The 21,381-nt window shown below is 42.1% G+C and overlaps 1 protein-coding gene across 3 annotated transcripts in view; it reads left to right on the top strand.

Moving 5' to 3' along the window:
* The first annotated feature begins 1,272 nt into the window (after positions 1-1,272).
* jupa (junction plakoglobin a) overlaps positions 1,273-21,381 on the top strand; it is a 22,732-nt gene continuing 2,623 nt past the window's right edge. The window contains exons 1-13 of one of the 3 annotated variants that reach the window (XM_079648667.1): positions 1,273-1,290; positions 2,074-2,201; positions 12,812-12,861; positions 13,938-14,102; positions 14,200-14,444; positions 15,216-15,454; positions 16,183-16,384; positions 16,611-16,755; positions 16,891-16,994; positions 18,394-18,732; positions 19,867-20,019; positions 20,134-20,253; positions 20,735-20,885. In XM_079648667.1, coding sequence (XP_079504793.1) covers positions 12,849-12,861; positions 13,938-14,102; positions 14,200-14,444; positions 15,216-15,454; positions 16,183-16,384; positions 16,611-16,755; positions 16,891-16,994; positions 18,394-18,732; positions 19,867-20,019; positions 20,134-20,253; positions 20,735-20,885 — 1,876 coding nt within the window. In that variant the 5' untranslated portion in view covers positions 1,273-1,290; positions 2,074-2,201; positions 12,812-12,848. Of the gene's footprint in view, positions 1,291-2,035; positions 2,202-12,811; positions 12,862-13,937; positions 14,103-14,199; positions 14,445-15,215; positions 15,455-16,182; positions 16,385-16,610; positions 16,756-16,890; positions 16,995-18,393; positions 18,733-19,866; positions 20,020-20,133; positions 20,254-20,734; positions 20,886-21,381 lie in introns of those variants that run through there. The other 2 variants (XM_079648668.1, XM_079648666.1) reach the window with 2 other exon arrangements.

Raw genomic sequence — 21,381 nt, 5'->3', positions numbered from 1 at the left:
TTTTCAAGACAATAGCCCCATTCATGTCACTGCTGCACAAGGAATATCTCAGAAAGCCAAAACAACTCAAAGACATGTAAAATACAACAACTGATAACAGCTCTGAGAATTATAAGCTACTGTTATATCATACAATGAATAGTTTAAACATCAAGCCCCTCAAGCAATACATGAAAACCTAATATTTATCAAAGTATGTGATGTCTGTCTGTCTGTCTGTTTATCCACAATGTTGCAGTTGCTCCCATTCTCCCATTCTACATTAAAATAGGGGAACAAAAATGTGTAAACTATAAGCCCCTCAAGCAATACATGAAAACCCAATATTGTCAATTAGGCCTCAGGCTAATTTTGTCAGGTTGTTGGTATGTACATTCAGTGTGAACAATATAATAGCTATAACCAGCAGGGTCCCAGCATGCTTTGTCCCGCTCCGTCCCTGTCTCTTTCATTCTAGGAGGGCACAGATGATGACTGTCACAATGGTCACAAAGGAAAGGGCCATGACCATAAGCCCGGGGCAGGACACAGAATACAGCCTGACCCTGACTCTGTCAGCCAGTGAGATCCTGTCACATAGGCAGACACTTCGATACACATTGTACTGTTTTTTCTGCATTAACTTAGTCTTAAATGAGTAAGCAAGAAAAATAAATACTTTTGCTGCATATAGCACTTGTCAATCATTCTATTTTTAGGAAATTCCTTTTTTACGTGCGGAAAGGTGACACTACTTTATCCTCAAATGTGGGACCTGTCAAAACTACCCATGGAAATCAAATGTTAACATGTTGTGGTTTCTTAAACCTCTTATGTTATACATTTTGTTGTTGAATGTGTTTTGGTCTTTGCAGCATCACAGGTTTGTTTTAAACAAATGTGGGCAGTGTCATGTTAAAGTTTTTGGAGGTGATTTATATAAGTCGATTAATTGATTAGTCTAGAACTTGAATCACAACCAGTTTTAATACTACATTTTTAAGAAAAAGTTCTTTAACTCCAGTGTCTCAAATGGTAAAATTGGCTCCTCTACAGTTAAGGGAATAGTTGGGTTTTTTGGAGTGATGATTGGACAAAACAAGCATTTTTTTTAAAGTAAATTTGTTTTAAGTGCAATGGACATTTTTATTCTATAGACCAAACGATTTACCAATTAATCGAGAAAGTAATCAGCAGATTGGTCGATTATAAAGATGGATGTTGGTTATAAATAATCCAGCAGCCCTCTCGTAGCGGGAGGTTTCCCGGCTCAGTGACTAATCGCGTCGTCTGGTTTCGTGCGTAATCAAGGTGTGGTTTTACAGGTGCTCTGAATGGTTTCTACCACACAGCGCTGTTGTTGTACTATCTTTGATATCAGGAACAAAAACAATAGAAACACGAACATATTAATAACAGTTGTGTCTTGTGATTCGAGTAACTCAAAAGTGTTTATTATATCCGATTTTTATCGGAAATACAGCTAATTTTGTGTCAGTGTTACTTCGCTCAAATGTTTTCAGTGAACTTTGTATTTTGTTATCATGCTGAGCTTGTGTGAGTTGATGTCTGTCTGTCTGTCTGCCTGTATTTCTGTCAGTCTGTCCGTCTGTTTATCCATAAATGTGGTTATGTTGCAGTTGCTCCCATTCTCCCATTCTGCATTCAAATAGGGGAACAGAAATATGTAAAATACAATATACGCCTACAAGAACAGTCAAAACAGTACAGTCAAAACTATTATAAACATTTTTAGGCTACCACGAATTGTTTGTATGCAAATTTGACAAACATGTTCATGGATACATTAAATGTCCTAACATTTTAGACATGCTTGATAACGCTTTAAATTATATTTTGAAAATGGTAACATATCATAAATCTACAACATGGAAAATGCTTTTAATTTGATTCACTTCATCATTACAAAGGGCAACATGTCCTAAGGCAATTGTTGGTAGGTAAACTCAAATGTTCTGTTATTTTATTGACTGCAGTTCCTCCCGGCAGTCACGCCTCCTGTGGCAGGGTGGGGTCAGCGGAGGAGGCGGAGTCTGCTCTGAGGTGACGCTGCTTTTACTCATTTTTGTTCAGAGGACTGTCGGCCAGCAGCAACAGCAGCAACAGCAGCACGGACAGAAGTGAGGAGAAAAGGTGTTCCTCCTGAAGAAAACGAGTCCCTGACCTGGAATAATTTACAGTGCTTCCGTGTGTTTCGACAGGTAATATGCTCTTAATTTGGGTTCACTTTCTCCAGCTGCTCATATTGTCTTTGTCACCGACGAGGTTCTTTTCAGTGTGAATACGTGTGTTAAATAAGTCTACATCGTGCTTAAAAGGCGTGAATGCTCATATGGAATAATCTTTCGTTACATTGTTCATCTTTTGCTTAGCTTGGTGAAAATCCAATCATGTATTTGGAGTTCATTTCCGCATGCCTCAAACTAGACGATACTGCCAACTGATACCGCTTGAGTGAAGCGCGAGCTCCCCAGGCCCCAAAAGTTTGCTTTCTTTCATGAAACATGTCATTTTACAGTTTTATTATCAAATTGACAGTTCTGCATAGTCATAACGATGTTTTTGCCCCCAGTATCGATCATTCAACTTGACGTCACTTGTCAATAGAGTCCCACTAGTGGTGTCTAATTATGCGCGTGCGTGTACCCTCGTGCACGAGAGGCAGGTGAAGAGGCTTTTGCCAAACATTTAGCTTTTTCTTGACAACATTATAGTTATTATCTAATTAGAGGTTACATAGTTTGTATCAATCTCAGAGATAACATTGTATGGACACTTAACATGCTGGCAAACCGACAACAACGCTTTTATTGTTCCAGCTTTCTCAGAAAAACAAACGTAGTTGACATGATGTGATTAATCGAGTCAACAGCTTGATTTATGATCGATGAGTCCTTTGACAAATTGTTAATTAAAAGTGTCAAATGTGAAATGGTGCCAATCCCTTTAAATGTAGTTGTTTTAGTCTTCTGAAGACAAGTAAAATAACTTTTATTTTGATGTTGTACTGTTGGATTACAACAGTCAAGTACATATTAAGATGTCATGTCACCCATACAGGTCTCTCATTTAATAATTTAAGTTAATTAGGAGTTTAATGTAGTATAACAATCATTGTTCTTGAACTCAAACAACAGTAGCCTAAAAACTGCAATGAGGTCATTTTGCATGGGGGCGTAAGTTCCTGTTCCCTGGAATCTGTAATATATGACAGTGAATAATTAATCATATCCAAATGTTACTATAGTACCCATCCACTCCCACACAGAGGATCATGCCAGCAGGGATGTCTCAAGGTGTTGCCAAATCTTCCATGATGTCAGTAGTGTGCAGATGCACCTGCATGACAAGATGGATCTTTTTCAATTTTAGTGTCCTCACCCAGCACCCATTTTAAATTATTTTTATCTTATTGGCTTTTGTCTTATGTGATTAAATTATTGGCAGTGTCCACAGCCCCCAAAATATACTACATGTTAGTCAAATTAGACACCGGGCACATTAGATTGAGAAGTTAAACAGCTTTGCTCTCTCTTGCACCATTAAACACTAATCACATTATCTATTGTCCTGTTGGAATAACCAGCGAGTAACTCCATGGGAAAGTGCCAAACAAGTTTGTAGCATCCAACTTGGTTCTAGCCCAACACGTCCAGCTGAGGCTGTTGAATGTGTGTCAGGTTGAATGCCAAAACTTCCTGCCATTCAGCCCCCCCCCAGCCTGCCCTGGGTCTGTCTCATCCAGTATAGCTGCAGATAGCACCCTGGTTGGAAAGCCGTCCCTGTCTGCCCTCAGGGAGGAGGGTGGTGGGAAGAGGGGGGGGCGACTTACTGTAGATGTCGTAGCTACAGCTGCGGTGGCACTGTGTTAATCCACCCCCCCCCCTCCTGCTTAATTCCCTGATACTGTCCTACATTAGAGGAGCAAGAGGCCAGGAGATCCTTCAGTGCATATATAGGTCTACAATTTGCAAAAGGGATTACCGTATGGCATGACCTCTTTGTTTAGCATTTCTCTTTTCTGTTGGTTCACTTCCCTCGTCTCTGTTCGGCGGTGCCTGACTGAGGACTTAATTTTCAGCGGCTCAGTTACAGCCACTCAGAGCGCACGTTGTGTGTCCCGCTCTGTTTGCATAGCACCCTGCCGCTGTGTTTTACTGTTCCCATGGAGAAGGGGACGCAGAGAGATAGCGTTTCCTATCAGCTACGATAGGGGTCTTTGTGGTTGCAGTCAAAGGGGAGGGGGGTTGTGACCGCAGTAAAACCTTCTTGGGGTTAACTTTCACGGGCTTCAGAGGAAATCTTCACGTGACAATGCTGTCAAGCTAAAGAAAGTTGAGTCTCTTTGTTCAGGATGAATACAATTATTAACTAGCTAAAGCTGTGATCGAATACAAAAAGTCGGATACTTCTAGTAGAGCACAGTATAATGCTGAGTAAGTAAAGCTGGCACTGCCCAGCCGAACCATACCCTTGACATTCAACAAAATAAATTATTTACCTTCCAACAGTTCCCTTGGTTGGATAAAACGAGGACAAGAAAATGTCCCTTACTTAAAATGTCGAAGGCCTAATGGCTGTTTCTTCCCATCAGTCGCACTTAAAAGCTGTGTGAATGTCTGCCAGGTTTCAAGTCTTTTCAAAGATCTTTCCAAAACACCCATGCATCAGTCTAAGGACATGCTGGAAATAGAACCCTGCTGCTTTCCTCATGAATCTATTACCTTTTGATAATTTTTTCATAACCAAGCCGTGTCCAAGCAGGGAGGGATGGAGGGAGGGAAATGGATTCCAGCGCTGACTCAAAAGACAAAGTTTTCACAGTTGGTTGATTTGGCAGAGTCGTACTTCTTAGCATAGTGACTCTGATGAGTCCTGTGGTGTCTGCTTTTCTTCTTCTTCTTCTCCTCCTCACTGTCTTAATTACACTTCTATGAGAGATTGAGGACAGCTTGGGTGTGGTTGAAACAGAATCACCAGGGAAGCTCGATATGCAACATTTCGAACGTCAACATCTCACTGAAGAACATTTAGCATGCCGTTGTCGCTGTTGAGTAATAATCTCATAGCTTGATTGTTATTCTTGTTTTGTGGCTTTTGTAGGATTTCATGCTCTCTTGGGTTGAGAAAGTTGTGCAACCCTGGGGCCTGTGCATACTTTACAAAACATTGGATAAACTAAAATATGCATGGGTGTTTAAGACCATTTGTCCCTCGTTTGTTTTATTCCTCCTGTTTGTTTTAAAAGGTTTTCACCAAGAGAATGACATATGACATGACTGTTGTCAGACTAAATGTTTTACAATGCTAGCTCAACTCTTCAAATATTTAGATTTGATGTTTCTTTTGACCTCTGCCAAGGAGGTTTTGTTTTGGCCCGCTTTGTCCGTCTGTTTGTTATGTCTGTCAGCAGGTTTAGGAAAAAATGACGATCACAATTTTCAAGAAACTTGATGTCAGGATTAGGCATGGGCCTAGTAAAGAGTATCTTTCTAAATATGGAGCGAATCAGAAACAGTCGGCAAATTCAAGGATTGTTTTGCTTCTGTTAACATGTGCAGCATACATGTGGTGTTTGAAGTTTGGGTCCCAAATTGGAAACGTAATGTAAACACCCTCTCAATTAGGAACAGATCAGAAACAACTATCATGTTGTTTAAACACGGGATAAAACAAAACGCATCTTCTCTTTAAGTTGCTTTACCATTCAGACTAAAAGCTCATAAACACAAATAGTTGGAATAACATTCTTTCCAAATCGGCAAATGGAAGGTTTAAGCTTAATGTTGCTTTTAGATGTGGTTTTCATAAAGAAAGCAAACCGTGTCTTGAACTGCTTCCAGGTCAGCGTTGTATTCTTAAGGGTCCCTTTAGACTTTTGCCCTTCTCTCCAAAGCAGCCCCCTCCCGCTCCCTCGTGTCTCTAATCTCCCTGAAAAATTAATCATCTGTCACATCTCCTCAGTGCTCAGCCGCACACCGATGCGTAGCAGTCAGTGGCAGTCCACAAATAAAAACCCTGTCAGGCCTTTTAAACGGGGCTTTGGACGTTGTGTTGTCCAGTGAACACACAGGGCCGTCTTGATGTGCTTCAGCCTTTTTGGATGCATCCAGTGGGGACACTTGAGAACCGGTTTCCTTGTCACTGTGACAGCAGTCAATGGGACAATGCGGCTACTCTTTTCCTCTCTAGCCCAAACAAAGTAACACAGAGGCTCTCTGTGCTGTATCAGAGACTAAGTTCATCCTCTTCCTTCCTACCGTCCCAAACAACATGGAGAGAGCGGCAGCATCCTGCTTACTGTAAGACCAAATCACTTCGCTCAAAACTATCCTACTCTAGTGACTGGGCTTAACATAATGCATTTAAATTGAAAGAATGAGGAAATGAAGCCATTCGATTGCTATATCTTTATGGTGTATTTATTGTTCTTGTGATAATCTTTGGACCGACTTCAGTTCCTCCCACTTTGTCTGATATGCGATGGACAGTTTGGTGAACTTTGTTGTGGGCCTTCCAAATGAGTCTTTATTGTCACAAAGGGGTACACCCCCTTTTACTCTTTCTCTGCTTCTATGTCAGCTTTATGTAATGTGATCCCCCTCTGCACTTAGGCACCTCCTCCGAGACAGCTCACGTTTCCTTTGATTCACTGTGAGATCCCACAGGGAGTAAACAGCCTCACACACACACACACACACACACAGTACTGCATCCACTGGCTTAATTCAACTAATTAAAGTAGCTGCAATGAATCAACCGACAGATCTAGGGCCATTATCCATTCCGCTGCTTATTTTATTCATTGGCATGCTGGCTGTGGCCGACTTGTGTTGTTGGGAATGTTTCCAGACCAGGCAAGGAAGGCACATTTTAGAGAAAATCACTCTGTGTGTTGCTGAAGTGCGCAGCAGCAGCAGTATAACATTGTCTTTTCTTTGTCTGTGGGGCTCCTGGCATGCTGTGATGTTGCTATGGTCTGGATTTGATCAACTGCCTGTTCCACTCAATTGACAGCTCTGGACTTGAAGCGGTGTTGTTCCTGAACCCAGCGCAGGACACAATACACAATAGTTTTGCATCTACTAACTACTTTAGTTGGACAATATATCGTCCCAGAAATAACTGAAATACATTTGATTATTGAGCATTTTTCCACTAATGCGGTGGGAATATAACGACTAAGAATTTACATGGGAATTGGAATTTCATTCTTTTTAAATACCTTACATCAAATAATAAACACGCAAAAAATTGTTATTTTTCTTTATTATCATGTTGGCTCAAATGTATGGGAGAAACATGCAAAATAAAACAACAGGTAATATTAAGGTCTGAAAAAGATCATGTACATATAAAGTAAAAAACATAAAAATGGTTGAGGTCATCATATCCTTTAATCGTATGTTAAGATAACATCTCTATATTATCTAAATCTAACGTTAAAGTGATTAAGAGCATCATTTCTCAATATCGTACGTTAATTAATATCATATTTATTTGTTTAAGCCATGTCCATATATGGTACAATAAGTCCATAAAGTGATTGCCTTGATATCTATTTACAGTATGGAGGAACAGCTGTGAAAGTACAGCATCTCCTCATAAACGTCCCCTCTCTGACCAGAAGGCCCAGCCGTGTGTGAGTCAGATAATGTTGACCGCCACTTCCTGTCACCCACCACAATAAACCCATTAGGTATGCACCACTTCACATCCTCTCTTTATTGATTTATAACAAACAGTTAGCCCCTGCTGCCTCCAGTACACTGCCATAACGGATATTGTTGGAGGAGTGGGGGATACTGGACTTGGGGTTTGGGGGCCAGGAAGGTTTGCTGGCGTTGTAGAGCTGTATCCCATCGGGACAGCTGGACCCCACTCTGGGGATGCAGACAGAGAGCGCAATGTCAAGTGAGGAGGCTCAGCTGGCTTGCACTGGCCCTTTACTGTCAGGAGGATTGGGCTGTGTGAGTGCAGTGTTGTGTTAAAGTCATCTGGGGAGTGAGAGGAGTGTGTGTTGCCCATCAGGGGACATACATGTGAAAGGGTGTGTGCATGTGGGAGCAGTCCACAGTTGATCTGTGCAGATGGTGCAGGAAGCTTTACGATGTGTGGAAAACATAATCTGCGTTATTTGCATGTCAGTCTAAACATGACATGAGCAAGCATGTTAGAAATCACAGACCATCAGATGAGGTCATGTTTCTACAATAAAGACGTAATGTTCTGACCTGGATGAGTATTTGCAACATAGACACAAAATATGTTTTGTTTGAGAAGTGGGATAAAGGATGCAACACTTTTCTATTTGGATGAGTTGGTATTGATACCACTTTCATTGGCACAATAAATATGAAGTTACCACGGGGTGGTAGCTAGCTTAGCTTTGATTTTAATAATGAGAAGTTGTAGTTGTACAGAACTTTTTCATTGTGGTTTTAGTATTTTGTACATATATAACTAAAAAAGTATATATAATGGGTTTAAGCTAGGTGATTTTGGGTGTATTTTGTTTTCACAAGCTGCACAAACCTGTTTCTAATCGTTATGCTAACTATCTGCTAGTTGTAGCTTGAATGACAGATGTGAGAGTGGTATCAATGTTTCGTTTTTTATCTTGGCAAACTTATCAATAAGAGTATTTACCAAAACATGGACCTATAACTCAACACTTGTGTGCCGGCTTTATCTTCACAAGTAGGCATGTAAAAGCCCACCAGCGCATAGAAGAAGAGCCCGGTGGCATGTTATTTACACCTCTGCCTGCCTAAAAGGCATGAGGCTGGATAAGAAATCACTGCAAACCCTGTAATGAATGTTCGGAGCCACTCTGGGATACAACCAGAGTAGATCTCCAGCCCCCTGGGCCTCTTCCCTGACCCGAATCATTCCTGCTGTGATGCAAAGAGCAGCTTAGGCCAGCAGAGTAACAAATCTGTGAGTGTTTTGCAGTTTGAGTTTGTTACATAGTTTCTTAATCATTGAGATGATTTACTGAGGAGAATTACGTGTCAGAATCTACAGTTTACCTCCTTTAGCAATTAGGTGTATTCAGCCTCACCCTGTTCACTCACACACCCACACACTCTGCTGCCACACCCTTGTTGGGAGCCTGTCACTGCTGGGGAGGCACTCCCTGTCTGACTTGCCTGAGGGGCGGGGGGGGGGTGAATAGTTTCTCATGATTGAGAACAGAGTTGCTCATCCATTGTCAGAGCAGACCTTTGCTCATAGTATCTTATTAGTTTCGGGGATATACAAGTGAGTAATGAGGAGGTTACAAGAGTTTAGTGTCAGGGGGGTGAAACAGCGTGCACTTTCTGCAGCGCAAGATTTACGCGTCAACACGGAACATATGAATACACTACATCAGTGTGGAATGTCACACCAGCGTTTCAACATCGGGTGCTCAACAGTATCCATCTCTGCTATTCTGTCGCAACTCGCTCACTGGCAGCTTTCACTGTACACACATTCCTGCTTAACTGTGCAGTTTTTTTTTAGAAAGAAGCCCTCTAAAGTCATCCACACAGATAGTGGGAACTGATGTGTGTAAGAGGTGGTCTTTGAAGAGTAAACAGTGCAGCTTCCATGTTTTTGAGCGTTTGTGTAGCGGTAAAGACGGTTATGGAGCAATGTACAGTGAAAGTGAACGGATGCATCACTCATTAACTGGAAGAGAGCAAAGTCCAGTCAGAAGTACACAATACAAGCAACGGCTTTTAGTCATACTTAACAATGGAGGAGGGATCGGCAGATAAGCCTTGACACTCAGTTTTACATATACAAAAAGAAAATTGAATCTTTGTTGTTTTAAATCAAAGCTTTGAGTTATCTTGTTCCACTTTCGTGGCTTGGAGCTAAGTCATGAGCATTGCGGGGAAGGAAAGAAAAAACCAAATGATGAGGAAAAAACCCAGCAGGCAACAGCACTTATCAGCCAACCAGCCAGCATGGCTTCAAACATCAGATGGGTCAGCAGATAAATACCCCCACAGTACATTGCCTGAGCGGAGTTTCGGTAACCTAGGCGATATGCAGGGCGTGTCGCGGCATTGCAACAGTTGGATGAACCCGCTGCCTCGCCCAGGAAAAAAAAAGACTGCACAAACACTGCCCCTGATTTACAAAGAAAAGGAAAGCTCTGTGGAGACACGCTGTGTACAAGCTCGAAAAACACAAAGTCATGCAGGCTTTGTTTTTATATTGGTGTGCCTTCAGCAGTAGATCAATTATTACGCTGAACTTAAATCTGGGGTGTGTCAGATTTAGTGTGTTTTTGATTGAATAGATACAGTTGCTTAGTATCTTGATGAACAATCCTCCGTGCTTCGGTTGAAAAGAGGCCACACCTTTTTAGTTAGAACTAGAGATACACCGTAAGCACAGTTTCTGTCTCATGAGTCAGTGCATTGGGGGGAAGGTAGCATGTAGCTGCAAGCTCAGACAGACCTCTGGGGCCTGGTCCTGCAGGATCTTGTGCCAGACTGGCTACTGCTGAAAGTCTCTCTGCTGCACCCTGTGAAGGGAGCGTTAGATAAGTGGACATGTAGGTACCAAAAGAACATATTCAGAGCAAATGCATATTGTAATTACGCAGGCCCAAAAACCATGTGGGGACTTGTCTAGCCTAATCAAATATCAAAGAGAGGACAGACAACCTAATGAGGAACATGCAGAGCACACACTTATTGTCATGGTTTTCCACCACAGCTCGAAGGGGAGAACAAGTGGGCGGGTCTAGCCGAGGTACTGAACATTACACAACACGTCCTTACGCAAACCCAGAGGGCAAAAAAGATTAGGGAGTGGCGCCTAACATCATGAAGAGTTCCAGTGTAATGCTGAGGGACCAAGCCGTTCAGCTTTGTTCAAATTCCTGTCCTCCAAACCCATCGATCAACTCTGATTACAGCCCTTACTGCACCTTTAGGTTGTGCTACCGTGAGGGAGTTTGCATGCAAGCTCAGGTAAAGGTGGTCATTTGGGGGTTTATGGCTCTTTTTGTGCAACACAGCAGCTTGACGTTATGATTCATATCCCTGACCTTTTTATTACCTCTGTCAGTTGGCAAGTTTATGAAAACACTACTGAGTTGATTTTCATTGGTGGAAGGGTGTAGCAGGGACAAGTAACAACAACCCATTCAATATAGGAGTTGAAATAAGTGTGCTTCATTCATGTGGTGTAAACAAATTTGTTTTATGGGTAACGCACAATGATAAAACCCAACTAGTCTGAGCAACAACTCTGAAACGTCCATTCACTTTTTGTCTGAATGCTCGGAGCAATAAAAGACAACACCTCTTCTTTGTAGCCTACATGATGTTTCCATATTATAACTTAAAGCTCTTGAGCACACTGAAGTCGTAAAAACAACTCTCCTCTTTTAGAATGGTACCAGCCAAGGCCTTTTTACAGGCCTTGGCTGAGGTATCTGATAGCTGTTTTATTGAGAATTGAAGAAGGAACATAACTGTAGACGCTTATTTCATGCAATCATGTTGTAAGCTGTCATGGCCACCTTTCTAACATTTCAGTCTATGTTGAACCCTTTTGTTTGTTGACCAATCCGCAAATACCAAACTTGTACATGTACAGTACAAACACTCACACGGACACACATCCTGTCAGTTACCGAAAGACATCTGAAAACACTTGTGACCGGCACAGTGGATGCATTGTACTGCATCTGTCATATATGTTGCACCCAGAGACAGGCGGCCATTAGGAATGCAGATTTCTCTGTGATGAGAAGAGGGTTTATGTGTTGGGTGACATTCAGCCTGCAGACAGGCCGCAAAACATGGTCTGACATAAGAGGGTATTTTTGGCCCTTATAACAATGTCTAGGGATTGTCTTCATTTTAAGGCGATTAGAACATGAGGAGGATATTGTGTGAAAAAAAACATGGCGATTACATTTAGTTACAGCTAAAAGGTGGCAATGTTTGATCACATTTTTGTGACATATTTTCCTAAAGGAACAACATGGTTTGCCTTATCTTCACTGAATATTCTTTACAAGTCTGGGATTCACACTTTGCATCGGAGTTGCATGCATTTAAGTACATTCCCATTTAAGCGTGGTTAAAAAAGAGATACAGTAAGATATCCTGGTGAGGATTGAATACATGAGTTAATGTAACGAGAAGAATTGTATTAGAAGTTAGGTGGTGCAGACCAAACTTGCACCAACAAGTAGCGTGGCCGTTACGCAATCTGCAGCACTGTTGAATTAAAACTCAACGAGATGCCTATAAAAAAAGACCCAGGAGGCAGGTCAGTCTTACAGATGGTAGAATTGGACATAAGACAAACGGAAGTAAAATGTCAAGTTGCAGGAACTTAAAGAGGTTTATTGGTGTGAGAAAAGGAGCTTGCTCACTGTCTGTACACACGCACTCCCCCAGCGGTGTAGAAACCTGACGAGCAGGTTCCTCATTGCGTCAGCAGCAGGCTGCTCCCACAGCTATATGGGCAGGGGCCGGGGTGAAAGGTCACTGTGGCTGCCTAGCATTCCTGACTTACAGCTGTCTCTCTGCCCACTCCGCCTCCCTCTCCCATGAGCCTCTGCTGCCGCTCCGTGTTGTCATCTTCAGGTCAGGGTGCACGGCAGGGAGCGGGGGGGTCATCTGCTGAACTGCCATACTCGGGTTGCATTTAAAAACCCAATGACAGCATTGTGTGAGGAGGCAGACACCTTGCTGGAATATTAATGTATTAATGGGGAGAGGCAGGTGTGTAAAGTTTATCCTTGTTATAGAAAAAGATATGACTCACATATTTACCTGTTTTTGTGTTTCAGGTTCGCTCCATCGTTGTGACGAATACTGGAGGCAAGGATGGCAATGCATAGTAAGTATCTCACAATTCAGCTATTAAAACATTTGAAAGTCTTTGTGTGTTTTAGTCTTAATTTTATCTTCCCACATTTCTGCAAATAAATATATAGTGATTTAAAGATTTTTTTTAAACTAGTTGATAAGAGAAATAATTGCTCACTGATCATCGCTTATTTGACAAATAATTGATCATGCAATAAAGGTAGAAAGTGCTCATTTTCAGCCTATCAAATATGGAGATTTCCTGATTTTTATCTGATTTTATTTCACATCAAACTGAATATCTAAGTTTATGGAGAGAGAATAACGGCCCGTCCACACAGCGGCGTGCGTTGAAGCTTGCCGGCGGGCGTGTCTGAAACTCGACCAACAACCAATTACATGAATCTCCCGCCCCTGACACACAAGCAGCGGTTTGATTGGCTAGGGCTTGTACTGGCATATGATTCGATTGGCTGATGCTTCTGCCGAGGCTTCAAAAGTTGAACATTGCTCAACTTTTCCAGCGAGCCACGCCAGCAACGCTCCGCTTCGCTACCCACAATGCAGTTTGGCGAAAAGTGACGACATCCCATTCAAAGTGAATGGTGAAGCTTTCAACGCACGCCGCTGTGTGGACGGGTCGTAAAATACATTTAAAGATATTAGCTTGAGCTTTGAGTAACTTCAATGGACATGTTACAATATTTTCTGACTTTTTTTTATTGATCAAACAAATAAACTTTTAATCAGGAAATAATTGGCAGACTAATAGATGATTAATAGTATCAGTAGTTACAGCCCTACATGCATTTTCAAGTGAATTTGTTTGCCTGTATTACCTCATTTTACAAAGCAGACTTGTTTCTTTGATCATGACCTTTCCTTCTTCCAACTATTGTTTTCAGATGTTTTATATTGAGGTCACTTCCTTATCACATTCAACAACGGAAGGTTATTTTTGCAGCAGGGTTCCTTTTTAATTTGATGCAGAAATTAAACAGTGGTACACTGGCAATGTTTTTCATTAAAACCCTCTGTCCATGATGATAAAACTTGTTATTAAATTAATCTGAACCATCACTTCCCACAATGGCTCCCTTTCTGCAGTGTATGAGGCCGATGGCACGTCAAAGGTGACGCAGTGGCAAGATACGATGTATGGCCTCGACTCGGGCATCCAGTCTGGAGCTACTACAGTGAGAGACGACGGCGATTACAGCTCCTCCAAGCACGTCACCACGACCACCACCACCGTCATGTCGGAACAGCCCGGTAAGAAAACAAGCCAGGGCTAACCCATCATGATGCTTTTCCTCAATCACATGTAGCCTGTGATCTCATCGCCTATGTATCCTCTTCTTCTCTTCAGTGGATACTCACTTCACCAGAGCCCAGCGTGTGCGGGCTGCGATGTTCCCAGAGACGGTAGAGTCAGGCACCACCATCGTGTCCACTCAGATAGACCCGTCCCAGATGACCAACGTCCAGCGGCTGGCCGAGCCCTCCCAGATGCTGAAGATGGCCATCATCCACCTGATCAACTACCAGGACGACGCCGAGCTGGCAACACGAGCCGTGCCCGAGCTCACCAAGCTGCTCAATGACGAGGACCAGGTGAGCGTCACACAGTCAACCTGGAATAAGTGCATTGGTCAAATGTCATATTGTTTATTACATTATTAAAGATCTAATGAGTCCAATTGAATGTATTATCAATGCATTAACTGCAATTAGCTATTCCTCAATCCAACTAAAGCAGATTTTCAGTTTAAAGGAATCTAAACCAGCAAAATGACCATTTGTGTATCAATTACAAGGCCTGTGTTATGTACAATTATTTTAGCAAACTCACCAACGATGAACAAAGAGTCTAAAAACGGTTAACCAAAGGTCTTTATTCAATTGTATACGCATTTCTTCACCAACGCAAGCATTTTTGCTAAAATCTTGCTATTTATGATGCTTGTGTTGTAACAGCTTAACGCTTCAAAAATACTGAAATGAAAAAGCTATTATTGAGTTATTTGAGAGTATGTACACAGATGTTTTTTTGTAGCTGCACACATTTATTTAAATTCATCAAGACTACTCATTTTTTTCATTTTGAAGGGATGTGAGACAAACAACGTTTTCCTTATGAATTCAAGGTAACATCGGTTGAGTAATTTATACACAAATGGTTATTTTATTGTCATTGCTATTGAAAATCAAATATTTCATCATTTTGAAAAGTTGAAAAAATGTGATGGTCATTTGAAGGCATCGTTTAGAATGTTATCATTTTTAATTCAAATTTCTAATAGCATTAGCATTGAAATCAGACACTTCTAATTGCCTGGAATATTTTCCATCCATTATAAAAATGAACTCTTCCCCTCTGTTCAGGTGGTGGTCGGAAAGGCTGCCCAGATCGTCAACCAGCTGACACGCAAGGAGGCATCTCGGCGTGCGATGATGCAGTCCCCACAGATGGTGGCAGCGGTGGTGCGGGCGATGCAGAACACCAGCGACATGGAGACGGCAAAGGCCACAGCCTCCATCCTCCACAACCTGTCCCACCAGAGGGAGGGTCTGCTCTCCATCTTCAAGTCTGGAGGCATCCCCGCCCTGGTCCGAATGCTCAGGTACGCCCAGACAAAGAGATAATGGGTGTTATTTCAGTCACTTATTACTTTGACCCTCGTTGTTGTCTTCAATGTTAGTATATGTTGCAAAAATGTACATTTTCTTAGATTTCAGGTATGGAAAGTAAACTTTTCCTAAAACACTTTTTTGTTTGATTTAGAAAATACCTTTTTGGCTTTGGCAAATGAGATTCAAAGCAAATGTTTCCATTTTGTATGTTTGTTTTTTTCACCAAATCCTTTTTCAAATATGCAAACACCGACATTGAACTGCATTGTAAAATACCCAAAGATGACTTTAAAGATATAGAAGAGACAACACCTTTTTAGATTAACACAATTAAAGTACTGACTTTACCAGAAGAAAACCCTTATAGAATACAAATAATGCTAATTTTGACATGAGAAAAAGCCTCATGATCCTCCTGTCCAAATACCACCTTTTCTCTCGTGGAGAACCTTCTGTTTCTGCCACTGTCTAATCTCGTTCAAGCATATTCTGTGAGTGTGTTGACTGCCATTATGGACAATGTATGAGATTGCACAATGAAGTATGACAAAATGAGCTTCAATAGGAGGACAGTAAACATCAAAGCTACTTACAATTATTCATTACATTGGAAGTGATATTTGATCTAACAGTAGGACATTTATCCTTTACGTACGGCCACTGGACAAGCCTTTCTGTCTTTGATACACCGTTAACCCCTCTGTTTCCCCTCCCTCAGCTCTCCCATGGAGTCTGTGCTCTTCTACGCCATCACCACGCTGCACAACCTGCTGCTGCACCAGGAAGGAGCCAAGATGGCCGTCCGTCTGGCCGACGGCCTGCAGAAGATGGTTCCCCTGCTGAAGAAGAGCAACCCCAAGTTCTTGGCCATCACCACGGACTGTCTGCAGCTGCTGTCTTACGGCAACCAGGAGAGCAAGGTGTGTATTAGCCAGTACATATCTTACTTCATACCTGCAACGTTCTGTAACCTGAGAAGTTGCTAGGCTTGTTTGGCGATGTGTTTCTGTTTTGGGTGTGGCATGTGAACAGAACTGCTGGCACGGTGAGGTTTAGGTGTGGTTATTGCGGTGATGATTTACTGATCTGCCCGAACAACTTTTGTCAGATTTTGTTCGCTTACGCAATCCCCCCCCTCTCTCACAGCTGATCATTCTGTCAAACGGGGGTCCCGAGGGTCTCGTTCACATCATGAGAAACTACAACTATGAGAAGCTGCTGTGGACCACGAGCCGTGTGCTCAAAGTGCTCTCTGTGTGCCCCAGCAACAAACCCGCCATTGTAGAGGCTGGTATGTAACACATGTTCCCTGTGTAGACGCACACCTGTGTGTAGGCGCACAGGTGTGGGGACTTTATGTCAGCGCTTCATGAAGCCAACAATAATGAGATGTTGCTGAGGGATCTAACCTGTGTGTTCCCTGCAGGTGGGATGCAGGCTCTGGGGAATCACCTCCAAGGCTCCAGCCAGCGTCTGATGCAGAACTGTCTGTGGACGCTCAGGAACCTTTCTGATGCCGCCACAAAGCAGGTATGAGTCCACACCCACTTCTACTTTGTTGTTCTTTCTAAAATAATTCTCTGTTTTGATCAAACTGAAAATGATATGCCGCTGAGACACCAGAAAGCTAATTTTTCGCAGGACAAATGTTCAATGTCCAGGCAAGAGTATCCTTTGGTGCATTTATGTCGTTGTACTCTAATAATAAAATACATAAAGAACAAGGCAAGGGCTGCACGATATTGAAAAAAACTTTTCCCCTGCGATATATATTGCATTTTTTTTAACTATATTTAACCGGATGAAGGATTTTAGTCACGGACGTCTGGATCTTAACTGGTTGACTCATCATACCTTAAGTCATGATCTAACATGTCATGATAATGCAGGTTGCTTACCCTCAAATAAGGGGGTTCATCTGTGAATGAAGAAGAGTGGTGTCTAGAAGGGATCCAAGAGATTAAACGTATTACATTAAACTATAGGAAGCTTCATCATCACATTATGGAATTAACATACTTTACCAAATAGGTCATTTAACTTTTTATTCCACAATTAAAACCTTTTTTGTGCAAATAGCAGCAAAGTAGTGGACATCTTTTAAACATTATAAAAATAAAATTAAGAACAGCTATACACCAGCTCCTTTATGCCGTTTTGAACCTTTCTCATATGGTGTAACACCGGCAAAGGCATCTGAAATAGTTGTTTGCTGTGCATGCACTCAGAGCCTGCATGTCACTCCACTCAAGTACCCCTGACATGAGAGCCGCGCAAGTTTTCCTTTTGTAGCAAGCAGCAAAATAATTGTAACATGAGGTGTTTGAGTTAATTGACCTACTTAATATCGAACGCCCTAAAAAAAAAATCTAAAATAAAAATCGCAAGTCCCTGCGATGTGAATATCGCGGTTATCGCCATGACACGGTATATCGTTCAGCCCTATACAGCACCTTTCAACACAATGCAATTCAAAGTGCTTTACAAAATGAAAGACATTAAGAGCATTAAGAAATAGTGCAGCAGAAACATATTATAAAATGGCATTTCAAAAAAAGTCATTTAAGAGCAAAGATAATAAAACATGAATAACACATATACATGAATACAAGTTACAGTGCGATGGTTTTCCCTGTGGCTTTTCCTATGTTTTGCTGGTTTAAAAAAAACATATGCTCATGCTGGTATCCTAATCCCACCTGTCTCCAATATATACACTTATCACCAGGTGACCAAATCACCAGGTACCCAAAACTGCATTCAGAATAAAGCATAAACAATTACTTGACTAAAATAATTACACTAAATAATGATTCATTTAGTATAAAACAAAAAACAGCTAGAAAAGAAATGACCAATTACTAAATGACATGAATCCATGCTCCAGGAGTCTCATATTAACACTGAAATCCTTCTCTTCCCTTTGCAGGAGGGTATGGAAGGCCTCCTCCAGGTGCTGGTAGGTCTGCTCAGCTCAGACGACCTCAACATGCTCACCTGCTCCACAGGCATCCTGTCCAACCTCACATGCAACAACGCCCACAACAAGACTCAGGTCACCCAGGGCAACGGCGTCGAGGCGCTGATCCACGCCATTCTGCGCGCCGGAGAGAAGGAGGATGTGGTCGAGCCTGCCGTCTGCGCCCTGCGCCACCTGACATCACGCCACCAGCAGGCGGAGATGGCGCAGCACGCCGTGAGGCAGCACTACGGCATCCCCGCCATCGTCAAGCTGCTCAACCAGCCCTACTACTGGCCCGTCATCAAGGTACTGAGAGAACAGGGAGGAAGAGTTGGGAGTCTTGGTTTAGGGCGACAACTAAAAAATATGTTCATTAACATTCAAGCTGCAGTCTCTTCATCTTAATTATGGATGAATTGTTTGGTAGAAAAAAGTCCATAATGTCCATCCCAGTTTGTTTTGCCAAGGAAAGCAGCTAATTCTTGTAGAATGGAGGCTTGAAAGCAGCAATTATTCCCCTTTTATATGATTTAACAATGAATCCATTTTTTAAATAGTTTATTATTTTACTGCTGATAAACTAGTCGTTGAAGCTCTAAGATTTTAAGGTTGTAAATGATGCATCAAGTTTTTAGTTTTTATATTGTGTATCATTTTAAAAGGCTCAATCTTACCAACCCTTGTCTGAGCCCATAGGTATAGGGGAATAGAGAGAGAGAAAGTGCTCCAGAGAGGAAAGCAGAGGTAGGCAGGTGGTTAGAGGGAATATTAGTGAAGGACTGTGAAACAAACACAGAGGAGTTGGTGGGAGAGGAAGAGAGTCTGGGGGGGGAATGGCGGACAGATGGAAAGAGGGGATGCCAGAGTCTCAATCAGCCTGAAGGAGCATGAAATGACATAACAGCAGGAACAGTATGTTTTACAAGACCAGGCTTCAGGGGAGGAAACGTTGTTTTGTTTTTTTAAACTCTTTATTTTTCATTTGACAAATATATAACACGCACATCTACATAGGTAGAAAAAAAAAAAACAGGGGACCACACTACTCCATGTTTACAGTCTTTATTTGTCCTTGTTCTCTGTCCATTTTTCCCAGCATTGTTCACAGATCGCTGCTTTAGTCTTTAGGCAGTAGGTCAGTCTTTCCATAGTAAATGTCTTCAACAATGTCCAGTCATTGACCCAGTCCAGGAGGGTCACTTTTTAACCAGTTCCGTGTGATGGCCTTTTTACCCGCTAGTATCAAGATTTTAAAGAGGTAGAAGTCCTCCTTTCCAATTATACTATCCTGAATCCAGCCCAGGTACATAACCCTGGGGTGGAAACTTTGTTTTTAGTTCATATTTCTTATATAATAGCTTGAAGTTGTCAGAGTTGTGCTGATTTATAAAGAGAAGATCAATATCTGTGCTCAGTATAATGACCGTGTCTTCCCTGCAGGCTGTGGTCGGCCTGATCCGAAACCTGGCCCTGTGCCCAGAGAACCAGGCCCCTCTGAGGGACGCTGGAGCCATCCCCCGCCTGGTCAACCTGCTGCTCAAAGCCCACCAGGACGCCCAGAAACACGGCTCCTCCACCCAGCAGACATACCAGGTACGAGAGGGTTACTGAATAACTACGTGTTGGTTGTGGAAACGAGTAGTTTTGAATTATTTAGGTACTTCTCTAAACCAGAGTAACATGTCCTCTTCTCATCCCGCCCCCCAGGATGGTGTGAGGATGGAGGAGATTGTGGAGGGATCCACAGGAGCTCTGCACATCCTGGCCAGAGACCCCATCAACAGAGCGGAGATCGCCAACCTGCAGACCATTCCTCTGTTTGTTCAGGTAACACAAGAAACTCAATCTCTCACACTTCCTAGTCTTGTAAATTAACTTCCTGGGTTGAATAGCCAAAACAAGAGAAACTCCTTATGGAGTGAACATTGGGAATGTAGCTTTTGCAGACCATTTACATGCACAAAGACCTATATAACTCAAACCCAAAAGAGCATGATTGGGCCCCTTTAAAAAATGCTTATTAAGCACTGGAATGATCTTTGTTTGTCGTTGTTGCAAATAATTATTATATGGTATTATCTCATTTCCTTCTTTAAAGTATCGTCCCTTTTAAGTCCTATACTAAAGGAGATAGCAAGGGAAACATTGAAGCTCCGTTCCTTAGCATTCAGATTCTGTTATCATGGCTGCCACCTCGGTACTACTGGGTCATCTTACCCATTTAAGAACCTTCCTAAGCAAAAAACCTTTTCCACTGCAAACCTGGTGTTTTATTTTGTAACTTATATCCTTTCCTCCCTCTCTCCAGCTCCTCTACTCTCCAGTGGACAACGTGAAGCGCGTGGCAGCGGGGGTGCTGTGCGAGCTGGCCCTGGACAAACAGTCGGCAGAGCTGATCGACAGCGAGGGGGCGTCGGCTCCGCTGATGGACCTGCTGCACTCCAACAACGAGGGCATCGGTAGGATAATGCACTGCGATTAGCTCGGCGTAATGTAGCGTTCAGGCATAGGTGGAAAGGAACACAGGAAATGTTCTCAAGTTTACCCCACTGTGTGGCCACCATTTGGTGAGACGTTGTACTATAACTCCACTGCATTTCAGAATGACTGATGGTTGACAAAATGATACAATCCCATCATAAAATACTGCAAAGTGGAAGATTTTAAACAACACTTTGGGTACTTGCTCAAGGTTTTTTTTATTGGAATTTTTTATGATTTGCATGTACGAGAAAATGTGAGACTTTAAAAATGATCAAGCAAACAAGATTTAAAGTCTTAATAAGATTTTCCAGGTGTTTATTGGATGATTTGATCAATAATGCGTCAGGTAGTTCTCATGTTGTGACTCAGTTATTAGCATGAGAACTCCTCTGGTGTTTTTCAGCCAAACATTTCTGGACTTGTCTCCCTTTTTGATACACCCACACTTAAGCACATTACTGTTGTTGCAAG

This window comes from Notothenia rossii (assembly GCF_949606895.1).
Source record: "Notothenia rossii genome assembly, chromosome: 1".
Lineage (NCBI taxonomy): Eukaryota > Metazoa > Chordata > Actinopteri > Perciformes > Nototheniidae > Notothenia > Notothenia rossii.
The sequence above is the reverse complement of the archived record's forward strand: the minus strand, read 5'-3'. Positions and strand labels throughout refer to the sequence as shown.